General features: G+C 34.2%; 11 protein-coding genes and 1 non-coding gene across 12 annotated transcripts; 6 read left to right on the top strand and 6 right to left on the bottom strand.

The window, feature by feature from the left end:
* Window positions 1-15: 15 nt before the first annotated feature.
* Window positions 16-952, bottom strand: NAEGRDRAFT_64322 (uncharacterized protein; the record flags this gene model as incomplete). The annotated part of the gene is made up of 2 exons (XM_002680474.1): window positions 16-221; window positions 265-952. The coding sequence occupies 2 exons, from the start codon at window positions 950-952 to the stop codon at window positions 16-18; spliced, it is 894 nt and encodes a 297-aa protein (XP_002680520.1).
* Window positions 953-1,647: 695 nt separating this feature from the next.
* Window positions 1,648-2,193, top strand: NAEGRDRAFT_31446 (uncharacterized protein; the record flags this gene model as incomplete). The annotated part of the gene is made up of 1 exon (XM_002680608.1): window positions 1,648-2,193. The coding sequence occupies one exon, from the start codon at window positions 1,648-1,650 to the stop codon at window positions 2,191-2,193; it is 546 nt and encodes a 181-aa protein (XP_002680654.1).
* An 827-nt stretch (window positions 2,194-3,020) lies between these two features.
* Window positions 3,021-4,046, top strand: NAEGRDRAFT_64321 (uncharacterized protein; the record flags this gene model as incomplete). Its single annotated transcript, XM_002680607.1, has 1 exon — window positions 3,021-4,046. The coding sequence occupies one exon, from the start codon at window positions 3,021-3,023 to the stop codon at window positions 4,044-4,046; it is 1,026 nt and encodes a 341-aa protein (XP_002680653.1).
* Window positions 4,047-4,190: 144 nt separating this feature from the next.
* Window positions 4,191-5,090, top strand: NAEGRDRAFT_78745 (uncharacterized protein; the record flags this gene model as incomplete). The annotated part of the gene is made up of 2 exons (XM_002680606.1): window positions 4,191-4,739; window positions 4,832-5,090. 2 exons carry the CDS (start codon window positions 4,191-4,193, stop codon window positions 4,871-4,873), a joined length of 591 nt encoding a protein of 196 aa, XP_002680652.1. The 3' UTR covers window positions 4,874-5,090.
* Window positions 5,091-5,382: 292 nt separating this feature from the next.
* Window positions 5,383-7,256, bottom strand: NAEGRDRAFT_57262 (uncharacterized protein; the record flags this gene model as incomplete). The annotated part of the gene is made up of 1 exon (XM_002680473.1): window positions 5,383-7,256. Exon 1 carries the CDS (start codon window positions 7,234-7,236, stop codon window positions 5,383-5,385), a length of 1,854 nt encoding a protein of 617 aa, XP_002680519.1. The 5' UTR covers window positions 7,237-7,256.
* Window positions 7,257-7,783: 527 nt separating this feature from the next.
* Window positions 7,784-8,625, top strand: NAEGRDRAFT_78743 (uncharacterized protein; the record flags this gene model as incomplete). The annotated part of the gene is made up of 1 exon (XM_002680605.1): window positions 7,784-8,625. One exon carries the CDS (start codon window positions 7,784-7,786, stop codon window positions 8,597-8,599), a length of 816 nt encoding a protein of 271 aa, XP_002680651.1. The 3' UTR covers window positions 8,600-8,625.
* A 106-nt stretch (window positions 8,626-8,731) lies between these two features.
* Window positions 8,732-9,667, bottom strand: NAEGRDRAFT_64317 (uncharacterized protein; the record flags this gene model as incomplete). Its single annotated transcript, XM_002680472.1, has 1 exon — window positions 8,732-9,667. One exon carries the CDS (start codon window positions 9,665-9,667, stop codon window positions 8,732-8,734), a length of 936 nt encoding a protein of 311 aa, XP_002680518.1.
* A 1,031-nt stretch (window positions 9,668-10,698) lies between these two features.
* Window positions 10,699-11,354, bottom strand: NAEGRDRAFT_3397 (uncharacterized protein; the record flags this gene model as incomplete). Its single annotated transcript, XM_002680471.1, has 2 exons — window positions 10,699-10,724; window positions 10,781-11,354. Coding segments are annotated over 2 exons (600 nt in total), but the record flags the coding sequence as incomplete, so codon positions are not given.
* Window positions 11,355-12,492: 1,138 nt separating this feature from the next.
* On the top strand, window positions 12,493-14,945 carry NAEGRDRAFT_64315 (uncharacterized protein; the record flags this gene model as incomplete). The annotated part of the gene is made up of 2 exons (XM_002680604.1): window positions 12,493-14,769; window positions 14,853-14,945. 2 exons carry the CDS (start codon window positions 12,493-12,495, stop codon window positions 14,943-14,945), a joined length of 2,370 nt encoding a protein of 789 aa, XP_002680650.1.
* A 541-nt stretch (window positions 14,946-15,486) lies between these two features.
* On the bottom strand, window positions 15,487-17,330 carry NAEGRDRAFT_57261 (flightless; the record flags this gene model as incomplete). The annotated part of the gene is made up of 2 exons (XM_002680470.1): window positions 15,487-16,797; window positions 16,851-17,330. The coding sequence occupies 2 exons, from the start codon at window positions 17,328-17,330 to the stop codon at window positions 15,505-15,507; spliced, it is 1,773 nt and encodes a 590-aa protein (XP_002680516.1). The 3' UTR covers window positions 15,487-15,504.
* Window positions 17,331-17,504: 174 nt separating this feature from the next.
* Window positions 17,505-19,083, bottom strand: NAEGRDRAFT_31331 (uncharacterized protein; the record flags this gene model as incomplete). The annotated part of the gene is made up of 4 exons (XM_002680469.1): window positions 17,505-18,146; window positions 18,289-18,557; window positions 18,707-18,780; window positions 18,932-19,083. 4 exons carry the CDS (start codon window positions 19,081-19,083, stop codon window positions 17,505-17,507), a joined length of 1,137 nt encoding a protein of 378 aa, XP_002680515.1.
* Window positions 19,084-19,295: 212 nt separating this feature from the next.
* On the top strand, window positions 19,296-19,379 carry NAEGRDRAFT_t147. The gene has a single exon. It is a non-coding gene; the product is annotated as a tRNA-Tyr (tRNA).
* Window positions 19,380-21,575: the final 2,196 nt, after the last annotated feature.

The raw sequence follows: 21,575 nt of genomic DNA, 5'->3' as shown, positions 1-21,575 counted from the left end.
TATTCAATAAACCTATTATTCAATTTGTGCTTTTAAGGCATCTGCAACACCTGAAGGTTTCAAAATGATAAAAGCAGTATGTAAAGCTGCAACAACATCATCAATAATCTCCTTGTCTTGCGAGTAAACAGTCAGCTTTGTAAGAATTGGTACTGCTTTTGCAACTGTTTTCTTTGGTGGAAATGGAGTCTTTTCCAACATATTTTTTAAACACCAAATCACTTAAACGATTCAAATTATATACATGAGTAAATGATAACTTACCAGTTCTAACCAGTTCAATATTATTACTAATGTTACCGATTTCCATAGTTAAAATATCCACTATTAAGGGCACTACATCTAAATTCAAAACCAAATCTCTACAGGTAACTGATTCAGCAGCAATGTTTCCCAGAGCCCAAACACATTGTTCTTTCACCAATAAATTTGTATGTGTTTCAAGAATGTTGACAATGTTTGGAATGCAACCTGATGATACAATATACTGAGTGTGAACTGTTGTTCCAGAGGCAATATTGGAAATAATCCACGTGACTTCCATATAAAACTTGTCCAGTTGATTTGTCGGTATAGTAGAAGCAATCTTACTCGCATCCCAATTTAAAAACTCCAAAATACAATTAGCAATTCCACTATCAATAATCACAGAAGTCATGTGCAACACATTCTTCTTTTCAGTGGATACTAAGCCCCTAATAGTTACAATAGTTTGCATAACAGTAGTAAAATTATTCTTCTCCACATCAAGATAATCCTTCAGAGCAATTATTGCTTCATCGGTGAGTGGTTTACGTAATCGACATCTAAGATTAAAAGTTAAAAATTGTGATCGGGCGTTTTTGATGAGAGATTTTCGGAATTTTAGCTTTTCTTTTCGAATGGTTGGATAATCCTTGATGAGTGTAGTATCGTCTTCCGTTGGGTTGTGATGCTGATTGTCTTTGGTCATTTTTTTTTAAATAATTTTTTATTAATATTTAAATTTACTCTTAATAATTTTGGCGCCAATTTAAAGTGGAAACTGAATATGAGAATATAACCCTTAATATTGTTTGGAAGTTAATAAAAAAACAATGTTTCTAATTAGTTTTACAACTAAGAGTTAAAGCAAACTAAACTTTTCATTATTCGAAAGATAAAGTGAAACTTCATCATGGAAATATGGATAGAATACCGACAGTGGAACATTCAACAGAGAGAAGTGATTACTTTCCAACAACAGAACAAAGTTTACAATGTGAGAACGGCAAATATTGTCAACTTTTCAGTGATCACCTCAAAAAAATTGAAACAACTCAAATTTACTCATCATTCTAGGAAAATAATTGGTAAATAATGTTGGAGTACTTATGGAAGACCTACATTGAATCAGTTCCTTCATGGGTATGCTATGGAATTTATCCTGTCATTTGTCAAATAATTTCTTTTTGGTTTTTGAATGGACCTTTTGTTATTTATCAAATAGCAAAGACAAGACAACTAAATGGACATTCAGTTCATTGGATAATCAACAAATATTTGAATTTTATGGATCAATTCTTGATAAATCCAAAAAACTCGCCTCTCGATTCAGAACTTTACATGAAAATTGTAAAACAAGTTTGGAAAATTCATATTTTAATTGGATTACCAGTGAGTATATTGATGGGTGTGTTCTTTCCACCTCCTTTCAGTCGCAGCTATCAAGATTTACAAAACGAGTCACTTGTCAGTCAATTAGTCATCATTCCAATATTTATTTTATGTGATGACATTTTCACATTCATAGTTCACTTTCTATTACACAAAATTCCATATGTTTACAAGTATGTTCATTACCTTCATCATGAAATCAAATACTCAGTCTCAATTGGTTCTCAATATTTTCATCCAATTGAATTTTTAGTGACAGTGCCAGCTGTCATGAGTGGTCCTTTATTGACACATGCTCATTTATTTTGGTCTTTTGTTTGGACTGTGGTTAAGACGTTTGAAGCAATTCATTCTCATTCAGGATTTGATTTTATGAAATATTACAGAACTAGTCCTGTCACCAAGTCAATTTTATTGGATGCCAGTGAGCATACCTATCATCATACACATTATCAAGACTGCTATGGGGCGTGGTATTGTTTAATTGATAAATTGATTGGAACTAACCTTAATTTTGTGAAATTCACCGAAAAGAAACAATATTCGAAAGATAAATAATCAAAATTAAATAAAGAGTTGCTTAATTTGCATGGAATCCTAAATTAATACACATGATAACATAGGATACTGCCTTGGCTTACTTTTAAGGTTGAGACTATTGGTAAACCTTAATTTAAGGTTTAGAATGGCGAACAACATCATTACTATCTCAATTTTCAATACTGGACCAAGGGAATTCATTTAAAATTCAGATTTTATGATTATGAATGGCTACGGCCATATCACGATGAATGCACCTCATCCCGTCCGATTTGAGAAGTTAAGTATAGTCGAGCCACATCAGTACTGAGGTTGGAGACAACTTGGGAACCTGTGGTGCTGTAGTCTTTTTTAATATCAGGAATGTTTTCCATACAATGCGTTGAATGATAATTATTATAATCAACACTTTATAAATTTCAATATAATCATTTAGTCAGTGAAAAACGTTATTGTTGAAACCAATATCATTCTCTAACACTGTTGCCAGTAACACCACAATGAAACTACAGTTTCTAATAATTTCTTTTCATATTGTTATTAAGAATGATGGAAGAAAATAGGTAAATATGGAATGGAAACAAGATAATTATTGAATAAATCCCAATTGGGTCAATGCTCAACTTGCCAAACTTACTATTTCCTACGTCCATAAAAGTCACAAAGAGTCAAGACAAGTGACGTTCCTCCATGAAAAGCGCTTCATTTTCATCATAGATCAAACACAAGGTGTTGAGTAAACAAGCCGACCTTGCTTACTAGCTCCATTATTTTGAGAATCCACAAGCAGTTTCGAAAAAGTAACAACAGAAAAATAGACGAAACCGAAAACTATTCTTGAAGAAATGAATTGGTCAATCGATGAATACTATCAACAAATAACAACGCTATGGAATCCTTCTTCACCAAAAATCAACAAACATTGCAAGGAAATTACAACAGAATTACAAAATTTGTGTTTTCAAGTTTTCAAATTTCCTTCAGATAATTATCACAAGTATGGAATTGCTGATTGTTGTGGATGCGCATGTGGACCGTTTCCACAAGTTTCTTACAAGATTATGAGGATATTTGCATTGATTACATTGTACTTGTCAATTGTTGATGACGCTTGTGATTGTTTGAAAGATGTAGACGAAACTATTCGAAAGGAGTTGATCACGCACATACAACTGGTTGAGAAATTTGAAGGTCAAGAAGAGTACTTTTCAAGAACCCACAATCCATCGATTCGTTTAGGTCTCTATGTGATGGACGAATTATTCAACTCTTGTTCATTCTTCACACAGTTTCAGATTCGAACATTACAATTCGAAATGGTGAAATATTTCAAAACAAGCTTGGAGATGGCAACTTACTGGGCTGATGGAAGTCAAATTTCAGTTGAAAAATGTGATCAGTGGCGAAGAATTGATTCTCTAGGTTCGATATATATGGAAATGGCTAAATTACAATTCGATTTTGTGACCACTTTGGAAATTGAAAAGTTTCAACGAATTTCCAATGAATGTTTCTTCCTAATTAATGATTTGGCATCTTTTCCTAAAGAATTGAGGGATGGAACTTTGGTCAACCATGCCATTTGCTTACAAAATGAAACTAAACAATCGACAGAACAGAGTTTCTTGATGACTATTGCTAGATTGTATGATTTTCTTATGGAATTGGAAAGGATGGAAACTTGTCAAGTAAGAAACTCGATTAAGGAAGCAATGAAAGGTTTTGGAGTTTGGTGTTTAAATTCGAAACGTTACAAACATCCTGAGCATTTGATTTCCGAACTGAAAGTGGAACAGATCAGTGAGAAATCATCAGCACCTGTGAATAAGATAAATTACTTGCAAATTTTAAAAGCAAATAATAAATTGTAAACTAATTTATATAACAGGAAAGTACTTGTTTTTGATCTACTTTCCAAAAATGGGGCATTTAAATTTCCTTGACAAAAATAGTCTTTTTCATGAATCGATTCAAATTCTTTAAAAACATTTTCGTTTTATTTATTTAATTAGAAAATGACTCGCATTAACAACCAGAAAACAGTTGAAGAAAATACAAGTCAATTAAACCACAATCCTTACTTTCAACAAGAAGATTCTAATTACGAAGAGGAAGTTCCAACTCTTATTATTCATTCATCATCTCCTCCTTCTTCAACTCCAACAACTGTAGCTTTTGATTATTCGAATAGTAGTAAAACAGTTTCGTCCAATCAACCACAGCTTTCTCTCAATTTACAAATTAATCAAAATTATTATTCAAATTCTTTTGATTCACCAGTTAGTATCATTTCTCAAAGCGAAGAAGAAATAGACGAATCTGATTTGGAATTTGCATCTTTCAAAAGTGTTTCAAATCAATATTTTCAAGTTTCGTCTCCTATTCAACAAGAAGAGCCAGTTGAAAATCAATACAATAACCAAGAAATTCAGTCAGTAGAAATGATGAACGCAAGTAATAATAATAACAATTACCAACAACCAATGAGCCAAGATTCGTATAAATCTTCTGCAATCGAATATGGAATGCATCAAGAAGCAAGTGTTCCTTACAATGACAATTTAGTTCATGACACTATTTATGATCATCAAAATCCGTACAGTACTACTACCCAAGAGTTTCAACCTGTTGAATACATTAATCCAAATCATTACAGTCAACCAGTCATGATTCCTCCACAACAACAAATTATCTATGATTTACCAAGAGAAACTCCAGAAATGATTCAACCAACTCTTATTCATGCTCCAGTTGATGTTGACATTGAGGCACACCATATCAAGGTAGATGAAGTGGAGAACAAACCAAGGAATATTATTGAGTGGGTGAAGGAGAATAGATTAATGACTGTCTTTATTGTCATTACTTCAATTCTATTCTTTTATACAGCTGCCATGGTCATTGTGAATTCAGTTGTGCACTTGATACCTTGTGTTTTGGTTACCATTCTTCCAATTTTGCTTGTAAAGAAGAGATTGATAATGTGTGGATTTGTATTGGGAGCTCTCTTCATTGATACAATTATTTCAGGTGTTTTGGTCTATCATGTTATGGAAGAGGATGGTGAGTGGGATGCCACCAAAATTGCTCTTGTTTTTGTGCTCTATGCTCAACAAATTATTAATCAAGTTCTTGGATGTATTATTGTGTTCAGAATCTATCAAAAGAGAATGAAGAACACATCAGAAAATAACCAATAAAATTATTCTATCCATTATTGTTATTTGAAAAGAGTGGATTTTGGAAGGTTTGATTGGTAAAGAGGGATAAAAATAGGTCAGCATAGGGATAATCAGTGTTGAGTAACTGAGCTCCACTTCTAAGACATGCCTCTGTTTTACTCAAATCTTTCAATTTGAGATTTGGATTCTTCTTCTTGGCCATCGAAATTCGAGCTCTCAATTCAGTAACAGCTCCAGCTGTACAACGAATCATGTAGCCACGTTGGACTGCCTTTGTAACAGGACTAGAAATGATATAGCTAGGATCCTCTACGTATAAAGTATTCTGATCGAGGAGAGCATTGGAAACGAGCATTGGTTCAACAGCACTCGTATTCATGAATACTCTAGCATCGTCAACCTCAAAGAATACTGAATCACTCTTAGCGGAGGCCATATTATTCCAATACTCCCTGTAGAATATTAAATCCATGGAGGTTACATTATTGGAATATAATGATTTCTCATTTCTGAGTAGATATTTACATTCATCATTCTCATCCCACAAGTTGAGAACAAAAAGAACCATACCTTTGACTGAACTTTTCAAAGGCCATCCTCTACCACTAACACTTGTTCTCAAACTTGAATAGTCTCCTTTAAGTTTGGCAGGTGTCAATATTTGCTCTGGTGAGAATACTCTAAGAATTTCATTCATCAAATTTGGAAGGGTATGTGTGTCTTCCTTTCTACAGAATGGAACAAAGTCTCTTGCATACTTTGGCTCTATGAAAATGGTGATGAGATCTGGTTTGTCATTGTTTTTGGTGTTGGTTGTCATCCAATTCTTAATTTCCAAAAGGCAACTTAAAAAACAATTACAATTACTCTTATCATCAATGAGTGGAATGTGATAAACCTGAAATCTTTCCGTTCTTCTATTCAAGTGAATGTCCAGCTCCAATCCTCGAACATTTCTATTGAGTTGATTTGTTAAAGAGTCGTGTTCGTAATTCATTGAAGGAATGAATGAAGCCATCATTCCTCTTCGATGATATGAATTGTGTGTCATGAGAGTATTGTAATAATTGATTGGTAAATTATCTGAAGTGGTGGTAGAATTCATAAAATCCAGAGAGGAGAAGAATAGTTTCTCCTTTTCCAAATTCAAATCAGCCATTGTTACAATAGGACCAAATACATTTTCACTATAGTATAGAGTAGCACATGATCCAGTGCCATCAATTGGCATGTGAGAATAGTATCCAAAACATGCAACAAAGAATAAGGTAAGCAAGAGAATTGTGCTCCAGCATAGACACAACAATGGAGTCGACAGCAAACAGCACTTGTAACAAAATTGCAACCTCGTCCTCTTGTAATACCATGAAATTCCAAAGACTGAAACCTGAGAAATGAGACCTACATCTTGAAGACATTCTCCCTTCTCTGCTAACTCTAATTGCAATGCACTGGGTGATATTCCAATACCCTTCATCTCCTGACAAATATCTTTCAGTTCTTCATTCATTGATTGTTTTTCTTTTTGATTTCCAATAAAACTGCCACAAACATCTTCTAATTCCATTTCTTCCTTCTTTTCATCCACAAGTACGGATTGTACGCATGGTGGAGTGTTGTTGTTGTTATTACTATTCCAATGATGATTATGCTCTGAAGAATCCCTCGGAGTCAAAGCAATCCAAGACTGTTCTGATTGACAACTATTTACAATTGAAACATGTTGTTCTTGTTGTCTAGGACTATTCTCCTGGTGATGCTGTTGCTGGTTGCAAGTACTACTGCCATCACTACTTTCATTGGATGTATGCTGCTGTTGATTGTTGGCTAGACTTTGATCCGATAGCACTATCTGATGAGAGGATATATCTCTAGTCATTTTGTTTTGCTGAAGTAAATATATATATTTCAGTCCAAGCAAATAAGTTATTCTTATTGTTGTTATTCTTTCAATTCGTTGGTTGTCTTCATCATCCGATGCCCAAACAAGCACACGAGAATATTCATCCGCCTCTGTGCGGTTATTCTTGGGTTATGAAATTTGCAAAGTAGAGCAACAATGAAACGCGTATGAAGGATTGATGAACTTTTTTTTGGAAAGGCTACTGAACATAAGAAATCGAGAGGTGATGTAAAGAGAGTTAGTTTAGATTAAGAGGAATATGGAAGGTGAATATGCCTTGATTTTTATGGAAGAGGTAAGAAGTGGATTTATTCGTTTTTATTGGAGTGAAGAGGATTAAATACGGAGGTTTAAGATGATTCTTGTAAGCAATATTGAATAACCAGGTTGTACAGTTTTGAAATATAATGGAGGTGGTTAAAATGAGAAAGATGATGAAAATATTCGTATTCCCTTTTCTCACTGCATTGTAATCTAAATTCATTTCATACTAAATTGTAATCCATTTCATCACCACAAAAAAATGTCAGCACAAAGCCATCATCAAGATGAAAAACAACAAGAACAACACGTTTGGTATTGTTCATACGGATCAAATTGCAATCTTGATCGATTTAATGTCTATCTATGCGGAGGCAAACCACAAGGAAGTGGATCTAATGCTCCTAGTATTAGTGGAGCAAGAGTTTCATCTCCTCCATTGAGTTCGGAAGGAATATTATTAAAGAATTATGAAATGATATTCTCTCGGGTGTCGAGAACATGGCACGGAGGAGGTGTCTGTTTTATTAGGAAGAATCAGAAGGGAAATTCTTTTGAAATTTATAATCACAAAGAACATTCAAGCCTTTTCGATGGTGCTAATAATACTCATCAAGAATTCAACAATCTAGTACTCGGAAGGATACACAAAATATTATATTCACAATTTGTGGATGTTGTTTCACAGGAGAATGGACATGTGGAGTGTCATAGTAAGGGAGGAAATGCTGTTCAACAAAAATTGGATAATCAATTCAATGAAATTGTAGGAAAATGTTTGGAGCAGGAAGAGAAAACAGGAGTTGCAGAATACAAACTATTTAATACTTGGTATGGGAATATAGTACTTGTAGGTATCCATCCAGTGGATGGATGTCCAATTATTTCATTCACAACAAGTTGCTTTTCAGATGAGATTGTAAATAAGGCGCACGTATCCTATCTGAAAACTGTTGGCTCAGGTATTATGGAATGTTTCAATTTGAATATAGCCCAATGTGCAAACTATTTCCTTTCCAAGGAAGGTGTTAAGGGGTTTTACACACAAGAAGAATTGGCCAATAGTTTGAATAAATAAGAGAGGGTGAACGGTTTATTACAGAATTCAGTGATGATCATTTAGTATACACGCATTTAGTATACAAGCATTTAGGATGGGAATGGAATCTATTATTTACATTGGATGAATTATTATGGCACATTTGTGTGACTATTTTACAAAGGCTGATTCTCTAGAAAGCTTTTTCAATGCCTTATCTTTGGATGTTTTATCGAGTTTGGAGAGTAGAACTTCTTGGATTGTCGGCGATAAGTGCTCATAAGCATGAGGTTCTTCAGGTGTTGAGACATGTATTAATGGAACAGTATTTCTGTTAATTCCAATACACAAAGGAGGCGAATTGCTGCTAGCTATCATATTAGAAGATGATGATGAGAAGAGAGAGAGAAGGAGCGGAGAGCTAGGTGAGGAAGGAGAAGAAGGAATTGATCTAGGTGAGCTAGGACTACTTGGACCAACAATAGAATAAGGATTGGCCACCACAGCAGAAATACCACCATTATTATTACTGAATGACGAGCTTCTGGAAATGCCATTTTTTGGAACAGAGCCTAATGTTGATGATCTACCTCTGCTGATTCCATCATTTTTATCTGTACGAAGGGCATGCATACTACTTGACTTTGGTAAGGCAACTTCAGCATTGACAGGAATAATTCTATTCTTCTTCAATTCCTTGCACGAGTTTACCATTCGTTGCTCCTTGTACAATGATTGGCTTCTCTTTCTGGATGGGCTAAAGACTGGAGGTGCTGATTGAGGGCTCCCGAAACTCATAACACTAGTCGTGTCACTATTGTTTGAGAGAGAATCAGAGCGTTTTGGAGGTGTTCCCACAACAAAACCAAAGACCAAACTTGATAGCTCTGGACTTTCATAGTCACTCACCAGAGAAGACCTTCTACTGCTATTGGTCTTCTTTGGAGAGGATGATATTGTTTCATTAATGATTGTTGCTGGCAGAATTTTAGTTGGAGAGGATGGTTGCACTCTGTATTGTTGTTGTTTTGGCTGTGGTTGAGGAGAGCGTGAGGATGGTGGTACCTTCTTTGATAGAGTTATGTTGGTTGGTTGTGAGTTCCCCATCCCAAGGTCCTTAGTGGAATATTAAGGATTTTTTTATTGTTGGAAAAATTTCTACAGATTCATTCTATATCACTGGAGCTTTTTGGTCGTGTTTTTACACCTATTTACCGCTTTCCTTAATTGTGCTCCCTCTGGAATTGTTCTTCAATTCCTAAAAATTACACTACATACCCGTAGATGGTAGAGTACCATCCATTGAAGTCGCGTGGACACGCACCTTTTCAAAAAACCAACATTATTAATAATGTATCTCCCTTATCATAATACCTAACAGTGGTTACTCTTGGAGAGATAGATCAAGAAAATTTGGAGAATATAACGTGATCAAATCTCATTTTAGTGAGTCAACCAAACATTTAAGGGAAAATAGAGAGATGAATAATTTTTCCTTTTCAACTTTAATTCATATTGTTTCCATCCTCTTCTTGACTTTTAACAAATCAATTCAAACAATTTACAAGGCACTAGGTACTATTAGATCAAATACTTCGCAAAGTCTTTAGAGATTTGATTGGGAAAAGATATTTGAATTTTTAAAGTCAGCCCCGAGATTGTAAAACATACTCAGAAAATTGTATGGCCAATAAAACAACCAATTTAACGAATATCAATTAAGGAAAGTGTTATTCAAAACAAATATTGCGCGAAATGAACCTCTCAGAAAATCAGCCAAAAAAACTTGCAGATTCTCTTCTATACCAACGTGTCAAATACCTTAATTGGACCCATATGCAAAAAAGAGCAATTATATCGAAATAATTTATTGTTGCTTGGATTCTTCCAAGTGATGCTAATGGTTTAATCACCACAAATTTTCCATCCACGAGGATCTTACTGGAAAACATTTATTACTATTCTAACAATATTAAAGTTGTGGTAATGCTGCATGAGTTTGACCACCAATGGCGACTTCACCCATTCTAATTCTGTGAAATGTTAAACATTCAAATCGTTCAAAAAACAAACTTACTTGAAATATCCCTACATTATTGAAATTGATAAGGCTAAAAGTTAATAGTTGCATTACTTACATTTAATCCCCAAGTTTCTCCCCAACCTATCAAGCAAATTGTAAAATCATTTAGGATGCAAAAAACTAGTTAATTAACTTACTGTTAACTCCAATCCAATAAGATTCTCCCTTCTCTTTTCCCCAACCAATTAATTGCACAGCATGAATTCCAACAAGTGTATCCGAATTCCTTGTGTAGATACCACTTTCATAGGTCAAAAAGTCACGAAGGGCAATCATGATGGTGTGGACACTGCCCTCATTCATGATTGATCTCTTGATTTCCATTTCTCCTTGCAATTGCTTGAAACTTCCTGGTTTAGTTTTGTACATTTTCAATGGAGTGGCTCCATCATCACAAACATCTGGACATGCTTGGACATTCCAATGTCCAGAACGATACTTTACACACTCACTGGTTGGAACTCCAGTCTTTTCCAAAAAATCCCAGGCTGAAGTTGTCTTTCCACCCTTACATGCTTTCGTCTCTGAATTGCATCTGACAAGATAATCTGGTGCTAAATTTGGATAAACTTTGCCACGAGATGCAACACAAAATCTGTGAGCCAATGCACCAGTTGATGTAAAGGCATAACAACTACCACATTCAAGTTGGTGTCTTATTTGTGGTTTGCAATTTGGCCATTTAGTTCTAGCATCAAATGATTCTGGTATTCCACTTCCATCAGCGGCAAGTGTGCTGGCACCTCCAGAGCTGATTCTAAGAGTTCTCTTATTTGCTTTCTTAGTTGCTTTTACAGTTGTGGTAACTTTTCTTCTGTTGGTTGGAGAGCGTACTTTAGTTTTGGTGGCAGGTTTGCTTCTTTTTGGAGGTGATGAAGATTTTTGAGGAATAACCTTCATGGACTTCTTATTGGATTTAGTTTTCTTGAAAGCAGTGCTTTTCTTTGTGGAAGAAGGATTGGTCTTTTTTCCAGGGTTCTTGTTATTTCCTTTTGTTTTTCTAATCTTGATACTATCGCCTTTCTTTTTAGAAACATTGGAGGAAATGCCATTATTATTATTGTTATTACCAACACGATTTGCTTCCTTCTCCTTAGCCTGTTGATTGATCATATCAATGGCATCCTTAAAGTGTGCCATTACAGATGGATCCACCACAAACATCTTCTTCAATTCTCCTAAAGTTTTACCTTCGAAAATTTTGTGAGCTTTTGCTTTCCAACCAAGATTTTTAGAATTAATTCTTTGAATCAAAGAAGGATCATTAGCAGGTGTATTGTTTGGCTTTCCACCAAGAACAACCATCACTCCACAGAGAACTAAACAAACAGCCAAGAAGAAATACTGACAAGTGGCGTTTTTGTGAATACGTCTCATTTTTTTACGGATGACCCAATGAAATACTAAGCTATTGTTGCTTTTCATTGCGATTTCACTCACCAATCACTTTCCACAAACACGCTAATGAATATATTTGGTTGAGGAAATTATTTCCATGCAACAATGCAAAGCCAACCAATGGTTGTTGGTCAACAAGGAACTTTCTCATAATATTACAATGGGAAATTTCATTTTTAGTTTCTGTAAATGGATTGTTCTCCTAATTCTAAGCGATGCTGGTCGTATTACAATTTCCTGTGAAAAGTTCATTATCTTTTACCTAGCTCAGTAGAATTCAAAAATCTTGTAATAGTTCCACAGAACCAACAGGTTGAAAATGTCCAACACTTACATCCGCCAACAGCCAATTCCTCCACTCAAAGTCCGCCTTACTAAAAGCTCCTTCTCCATTTTGAAAATTAAAGAAAAAGTTTGGATTTTCAACGTTATAAAATCAAACTAAAAAAAAATGAGCGGGAACGATATTGCATCCCTAGCTGGTACCCACACTTCAACGGAAAATCTGTTGGCAATGAGTAACAGCAGCAACCAGATTTTTAGTAGTAGTAGTAGTTGTGAAAGTATTATGAGTAGTAGTGATAGCTCTTGTAGTAGTAGTAGTTGTTTGGGAATGATGGAGGCAGTAGGGATGGAATCATCACCTCCAAAGCAGCCTTTGAAGAGAAGTCTTCCGTGCCATAGAAGAAGCCAATCGGTTGGTGTTTGTGAGTTAAAGACAATGATTAGTGATTTTGAGATTACGACTCATCCACCTACACCTCTATCACCTTCATCATCATCTCGGAAGATGAATTATTCATCAAATAATTCAGCAGTCACATCTACTACATTGGATGATATGAATATTTCATCAACAACAAGTACAAGAGTTAAATCTGGAAGTTTAATACATTTTGCACAGCCGAAGAGTAGTAGTCAGAATCCAATCACAACAAGAACGACCATGTTGAATTTATCACCAAATTCACCTGAAGATGGGTTGAGTTCTTCACCTAATAGCAGTGGAAGTTCAGCAAGTCCTAATACTAGTTTTAATTCATCATCATCACCACCATCTGGTTCATCGGAACGTAAAAAGACACCAAGAAAAGTTAGTTTTAAAGAATCATTCCTTAATGCTCTGAGCAAACCAAAGAAATTCATTGAAAAACTGTCTCCGAGAGGAAATCATGAAAAACAACACGATTCCGAAGTTAGTAACGACCTTAAAAAAGTGCCAAGTGAGGAAGTAATTGCAGATACAGGTGAGGATATGAGAAGAAGTTTGGATCCAGGACTTTTACAACGAGAAGCCATCAAGAGAGATTTGAAGGAAAAACACAAACCTGGAAAATCAACCATTGGAAAATTCACGACTAGTAATATGGATAGTGATTTGCATAGAAATGATATGTCACCTCCTCTAATTCGATTGGTAGTGGATAAATATCCAATCACCACCCATGTTAAGAAATTTTTGAATCCTCAACTAATTTTGTACATTATGAACTTTATTTCTCTTCCATTTGGAAGATACCTCTCCAAAACAACAAAAACATCCTTCAATAAGGATAATTATTTCAAATTATTCTTTGGAAAATTTAAATTGGGTTTCTTCCAACGAGGAAACATTAGTACACACGACTACTTTTTGATTTTCAAACATATTTACATATCAGACAATTTTAATATTGATTTTACGGAAATAGGGCCTCTTTTCAAGGGAGTACCACTTGCAAAGATTGAATCTCTCTCTTTTATCCAGTTTAGAACTGATTCCAACTATTCCTGCCTTTCCACTTTGAAAGGAAAGCTTCCTTTCCTATTGCAACACATGAAATCTCTAAAGAAACTCTATATTAATACTGAATACATTACCAATGATGATATGAATTCATTATTATTGGATGGCGAGGCCAGCAGTAGTGGTAAAACAGGTGCAAATGACAAGAGCACTCAACTTCATCACAAGGAACATCACGGACTATTCCACAGGAAAACAAAGCAAATAACCTGTAATTTGAATCAAAACCGTGTCCATAATATTATGAATAACATTGAGGAACTAGTAATTGGTAGTTTGAAAGAAATGTCAACTGTAAATATTCAAAACTTGCCAAATCTCAAGTACTTTGTTTGGAGAACACGTGTGGACGGTACGCTATTGTTCAATTCACAACCTGAGCTGTTTACCTGCACAACATTGGAACTCAGTAAGGTAATGCTCAAACCAAACCAACTCAAATTGTTATTCTCTGGCCTTCCTACCTTGATAAACTTGAAGATTGAATACTTGTCATCGAGACTTTCTCACAATTCAGTTTGCCAACTCCAAGAAAATAAGAATTTGAAAAGACTTACATTACGTTATTGTAAAAATACTGACTATAATATTGGAGATGTGATATGTATTAGTGTGAGTAATCATCCTAATCTTTGTGTGTTGGATATTAGTGGTATGGAAACAAGAGATGAAGCCATTCAATATCTCTTTGTGACCAATGCAGGAAAGAATGTGGTTACTAACTTTAAGTGTAAAGGAAGGCTCATTCAAACTGATAACAATAATCCAGACTCATTTTCAATGATACAGGGACCTGGGTTAAAGGACATTCAGCTCAACACAAAGCTGACCTTTTTGGATTTAAGCAATCACCCAATTACTCTTGAGGGATTGTCTCTCATTTGTCAGTCAACTTCTATCAGACAATTAATTTTGAGGAATTGTTCAATGGATAATGCCAAGGTAGCTCCTCTCCTTTCACCAAACTCTCCACTCTGCAATCGTATCAAGCATCTGGACTTGTCTAGAAATTCGCTCAATGATAGATTTATGAATCAGTCACCACTCTTTTCCTCTCCAAGAAACCAAACGCCAGTTTGCTATTGGAAGAATTTAAATTCCTTAAATTTGAGCTATAACCCAATGAGTGTCAATGTATTGAAGGGTTTAATTGCTCACTGCGGTAATTTGCAACATTCATTGAAAAAGTCATTGAAATCGCTCTTTTTAAATGGATTGAATATCAGAGATGAAGGATTAATTCTGGTACTCTTTACCTTTGAACGTTTGGAGGAAGTTGAAGCTGTAAATTGTGGAATTACGAACAAATCTCTTCACATGCTTGGAAACTCAAAGAATATCAAGAGATGCAAACTCAATCAAAACCAAATAGTTTTCGACAAGATGCTTCTCACCAACCTGTTACTGCAAAATACTACCCTTGAGAGTCTTGGTTTAGTTAGTTGCATTCCTCCACAGGAAAAGGATTTCAAACGAATTGCCAAATATCTTATCACAAATCATAACTTACAGAGTATCACTCTCAATCACTGTTATTTCCCAATCGAAAGTGAAGAGCCGGTTGAAGAGAGCGAACTAACTATCGATTATAAGGCTGAAGATCATTTCAGAGCTACCTGCAGCCACATTTCCAAAATCAAATTCTTCAATGTGCAAATTGAGTAAAGTATTAATTTATTACCAACCTTCGTCGGCTTGATCATCTTGTCCAAGCATTTGGAAAACATTTGACTTTCTCTTCTTATACGTATTTACGTTGACAAACTTTTTAACACCAGAGTGCTTGTCATCTTGTTCAACAAAACCTCCCAATAATTCTCTCTTTCTCTTCTTTTCTTCTTGTTGATCTTTGGTATTTTGAATGACGAGACTTTGTTCTGCATTTTCTTTTTTTCTTTTCATTAATTCCCTTTGCATTTTAAGTTGCATTTCAACAGGGATTTGAATTGGTTGGTAATCATCGAGTTGTTGATTATTATTGACCTCTTCTGGCTTTTCTTCTTGGGCTTCTGGCATTTCAGTTTGTTTCTCTCCTCTGTCTTGCTTTCTTGGTCTTTCCTTATTGGCATCTCTCTTGTCTCTTCTTTCATTGGAATCGAATTGCTTTCTCTCACTGGTTCTTTCTCTATTGTTTGATCTGGTCCTCTCAGGTCTAGCAGTTTTAACTGGCTTTTCTCCAACAGGTTTATCATCCAAATGTGTCAAGGAAATTCCTTCCTTTGAGAATAAACTCAAAACTTCGTCCTTAAACTTTTCAGCTCCAACTTGTTCAATATATTGCTCAAAGTTTCCAACAATGGACAAATTCCTCAAGTTTCTATTCTTCTTGATAATCATAACCAAGTGAGATTTCATAACAGTCCATTCAATTCCAATCTTGTTATGACTGAGTGCAAGTAATTTCAAACTATCCAATTTTTCAATTTCCAACAAGGTCTTTAAACAAGTTTCCTTTGTAAAAATTTGTGGATTGTGAGAAAGTCTCAATTCTTGCAATTGTTTACATGTAGAAACTGATGCATGCAATTGCTCAAGAGCTGTTTCAGTAGCTCCAAACTTGGTCAATTCAGGAACAGAGTAATAATCGGTAAACTTTTTCAAAAGTGGATTCTTACTAATAATGATAGTATTCAAAACTTGGAATTTTCCTTCCAACTTTAATTCCTCAATCTTGTTATCAGTCAGAATGATAGCCAACAATCCAGAATTTAAATTATCCTTTGGTTGTTGTTGAATTTTCTTTCCTCTATTCAATTTTTCAGCAATTCCACTCACAACTGGTTCAGCAGCTTTTGCCAATTTGGCCTTTATAACAACTGTCTTGGTCAATTGATTGTGTGAAAGATTGAGAACTTTCAATTGTGGGCTATTTTGAATAAATTGAGTAATTTCAGTATTATTTTCATCGGAGGAAACAATTTCATTCTCGTGAGCATCTACGTGTTGAATTTTATCAACTCCCTTCAAGAACTATAGTTCAATGTTATTAAAATTTTCCAAATGAAAACAATTAAAAAACAAACCTTGAGTGATGAAAGTTTGTTCTTGATAACTTCCAATCGTTTCAAATTCACAATCAAGTTCAAATTCTTAATATCTTTAAATCCCTTTCCATTCAATTTCAATTCAGATATCTCCGAAAGTGCAATCTTCTTTGGATTATATTCCTTTTCAAAGTATTCCGATTGAATATCCAAAATTTCAGGAATTGGCAATGATGATGTTGTGGATTTTTCCTTATTTTCTCTAAATGGTTTATCATATTTCTTATTTTCATATTCCTGTGATTCCGATGATGATGGTTTTCGTTCCGAAAATCTTGGTCTATTTTCATCTCCTCCATATGGTTTGTATTCTCTTGGTTTTCTATATTCTTGTTGTTGTTGTTCATAGTTGTCATAGTTGAATCTATTTTGCTTGGCTTGTGTTCTATTTTGCTTTCTTATTTCATTTCTTGCATCTTGTTGACGTTTTCTACGTTCCTTTGAAGTTTCTCTTGCCATTTTTTTTCAACTTGTTTATTGAATATTGAAATTGTTAAACAATTCTAATTTTAACAATCAAATTGTTGCAATATGAAACAGTTTCAATGTTGAAGTCATAAAAACGTGTGTTGATATTAATATTAATATTGAAATATCAACAAGAATTGATTTCTGAGATTATTGTTACAATTTTTATTCTCCAGCAATGAAGGCATCACCTGCAAGATTATTGTTTTGCAAGTTCCAATCCATAATTTCATTGTAGAGCATTCTCTTAAGATCACCATGTTCGGCTTCTTGTTCAAAACTGAAATCGAATGGTGGACAATCTGGTTCATCCTCTGGTTCATGCAAATTGGCCAAGTATGGATGTTCGAGAGCTTGTTGAACTGTTATTCTCTTAGTTGGGTCAAAATGTAACATTTTCTTCAATAAATCCAAAGCCATTGGAGAAGCATTTGGGAAGATTTGACGGAAATCTTTACCCATTCTCCTTGGTAATTGTTTGAGATAGGTCACACCCTTTTCACAACCCTTGACGTCACTATCTGGTGGTGTTCCCATAACATCCAAAATCAAATCTAATTGATGCAAATAATTGTTACCAGGGAAGAATGGTTTTCTGCCTAAAAGTTCAGCCATAATACATCCAACTGACCAAATGTCAAGAGCTTTGGTAGCTTGCTCCCACATGAGAAGAAGTTCAGGAGCACGATACCAACGTGTTGCAACGTAAGGTGTTGACATGACAGGATTTTGTGGTTCAATACCTCGTGACAAACCAAAATCACAAACTTTAAGTTCACAATTAGAATTTAAAAGAAGATTTTGTGGCTGTCATGTTGTTATTCAATTTGATTGTTGCAGTTTTGTTGTTGTTATGATGATTATATAAATAAATATATCAATCATTAAACATAACGATCAATTAATTGACAATATTAATAATCTAACATTCGAATACTAAATACTATACCTTTAAATCTCTGTGGAGAACATTGGCAGAGTGCATATACTTCAATGCACGCAAAATTTGATAAATGAAATATTGAATATGTTCTTCCGAAAGCTTTTGTTCGGATTTGATGATTTGTCTCAGGTCAGTTTCCATCAAATCAGTTACAATATAAACATCTTTAAAGTGATCATAGGAACGAGGAGGAACCAAATCAGTCAAACAAATAATGTTTTCATGATCAAAATGTTTGAGGATTTTAATTTCTCTCAATACACGTTTTTGGAATTCTAAATTATTCATCATCATGATAATTAAATAATAACATATTATAATATAACATTATTGTTGTTGATAAAGTAATTAACGATAAATATAATAATTATATATTGTAATAATAATAATTGGTCAATCATCATCATGATCAATAGATACCTACCTCTATCATGTTCGAAAATATTAAAAACCTTCTTGATGGCAACCTTTTCATTCAAATCAGTATCTTGAGCAGAACTTTAAAAACGGTCGGTTGAATAAATTTGTGTTGTTTTGATGATGATATTGAAAAAGACAATAATAATAACAACAATATATCATTGTACAGTTGATAATCAAGAGAGAATAATCTAGTATTAAAAACTCTTCACTCCAAGAAAAAACCTACCAAACAATACCATAAGCTCCTTGACCAATAGCATAGTGCAATTGATAACGAGTTTGAACTTCGAAAATATTCTCTCCGACTTCGTATCTTTGCAGAACAGGTTTCTCAGGTGGTCCACGTTGTTTACCATTGTGTTCATCTTCATCGACCATAGTGTCGTGTTGTTGTTGTTTGTTGTTTCCCCACATTTTTTTTACAGAAGTAAAAATAGAGAGAAATTAATTGATGTTCGGTGGTTCATTGAAAATTGAGAGAAAGCAAAAGGAAGAATTACTATGCAATAATAAGATGTAGGTTGCTTAAACCTGTATTGTCTTTCATTTGCATAATAATTATAAAATAAATTTTAGTAAAGAAAACGTAACCGATGATAGCTCAGCTGGTAGAGCATGGGACTGTAGTTGTAACTGTTATCCTGTGGTCGGCGGTTCGATTCCGTCTCATCGGATCTTTTAATGTTTTTAGTAATTTTTGTTATCCATATCCAAAAACTAATAGTTTTAGATTCTCCAAAGATAAAGGTTTGCTCAATGGCCACCCCATGACTACAAAATGTCATTGTCAGCATTTTTAACTCCTATTTAGATCCTATATTCAAATTACATTCCAATTTCATAATTATAATTGCAAGATCATGGAATTTACATTATGTTGTTTCATTTGTTTCCCAAAACTTTCTATTTGCAATTAAGAGAAAAAAACAGAATGAAACACAAGTCGACACGTGTTTCCAACTCAAACAAACATCGCTTTTTATTTCTATTTTTCATCACAATTTCATTGTTTTCAATTATCAAATGGGTCAATTGCAATTTGTGTTACAAGAGTGGTGGTGCTGCATTTAGACAAGAGTTGTGTTCACATGAGGAATTAATTAACTCTGATATACAACCTTCGTGGTGTAAATATTCGAATCCTTTTGCGAGTGTTCCATTTCTGTTTAGTGATGAAGATTTCTTGTTGAATGTTGAAGATGGAGCAATATGTTCAACATCTGATCCGAATGTATACAGTTACATGAATGGCACACTGATCCATCCACATAGCAGTTCGAAACTGGACTATTCCAAACTAATTTCACCTCGTGATAAATGTAAATACATTTCCAAGATTACAACAATTGAATTTCAAGATGAAGAGAATGAAACAAGGAGATTTATTGTTTTGGGGTTGATTTCTGGACATATCATTTTAATTAATTTCAACACAGGAGAAACTGTTCATGTAGGAAAGACAAGTGACGGCAGTAATGTCAGAACTTTGACAGCATTTACAAATGGAACGGATTATTTTGTGGCGACCATTTCGTATGGAAATAGTCTTTCATTATTTAAGGCAAAAACTTTTGATATTTCATCTATTGAAACTTGTGCAACATTTGAGTTGACAGATCCTTCGAATATGATTCGTATATTCGAATTTGAGGATTCAATTTATTTGAATATTGTTGAGAAATTGACAAATGACACCAATGTAATGAAATTTTACAAATTGAAAGATTGTTCTCATGAATTGGAATTTCACATTACCATCAAGAGTTTGAATAGTTTGCAGTTTAGTTTTAAAAATCAAGTTGGTGGATTTAGAAATGCCTTGACAACGAGCTATTTTCAATACGAAAGATTGTTGTTGATGATTTCATCCAATGATCAAGTGAAAATCATTGAATTACAAAAGAGGAATATGTATTTGGATATGAATGAAATAGATTCGTCCACTTTCTATCTCACCAATAAGGATGAAACTATTTTGAGTGCTTCGTTGGCAGCTGAAGAAATTAGAAGAGTCGATTTTTATAAATCTTCATGCTTTAAGGTCATTGCTCATCAAGCCCAGGGACTAAACTTGATTATTGCCATTCAACTTTCGAATGGAACAAATAGTTTACATGTTCGAAACTTGTTGGAATTTGCAAATTATGATTTTTTTAGATTTTCAGAAAGAAATTCCAGTAATCCAGTTGGAAGAAACGAAACATGTCAAATTGCTGATGGTTTTTACTTTGATATTTCAACAGGAGAATGCACCAAATCATTCGAAACATTCACCGAAATCAAACTAATGAAAGGCGAAACCATATTAGAAATGAAACAACGATTTTACAATGTACCAGACATTTACACTTCCTTTTTCAATACAGACTTTGGAAAAGATGTGGATATTCAACAATTATGTGAAAATATTATCAGAACTCCCGAATTGGAAATAATTTGCTCAAAATATCTAAACAACACAAATTGCTTTATTGAATTAATTTCCCAATATGGAGAATATTTCATGAAGGATGTTTTGCAGAATTATTGGATTTCTCAGATATTTATTTCCAAGTCGGGGAAGGAAATTTTGGTTTACGGATTACAACAGGAAATGTGTTCGAATAATGGGTTGATACTTTCGTATTTTAACAAGATTAGTTTAATGGGAGATGCAGATTTTATGGAAATTACTCCAAATTCTCAACACTTGTTTGTGACCATTAGTAGAGAAAGATGGGAATTGCAATCCACTAATCGATTTTACCAAATTTGTAAAGAATTGGAGTCGAATCCAGACGATTTGTTTCTGAAACCTTTCGCTCAACAATGTCAATCAATGAAACCTTCACCAGTGACACTGAATCAATTTGGGCAATATACTTCAAGTT

This window comes from Naegleria gruberi (genome assembly GCF_000004985.1).
Source record: "Naegleria gruberi genomic scaffold NAEGRscaffold_9, whole genome shotgun sequence".
NCBI lineage: Eukaryota > Heterolobosea > Eutetramitea > Acrasida > Naegleriidae > Naegleria > Naegleria gruberi.
The sequence above is the reverse complement of the archived record's forward strand: the minus strand, read 5'-3'. Positions and strand labels throughout refer to the sequence as shown.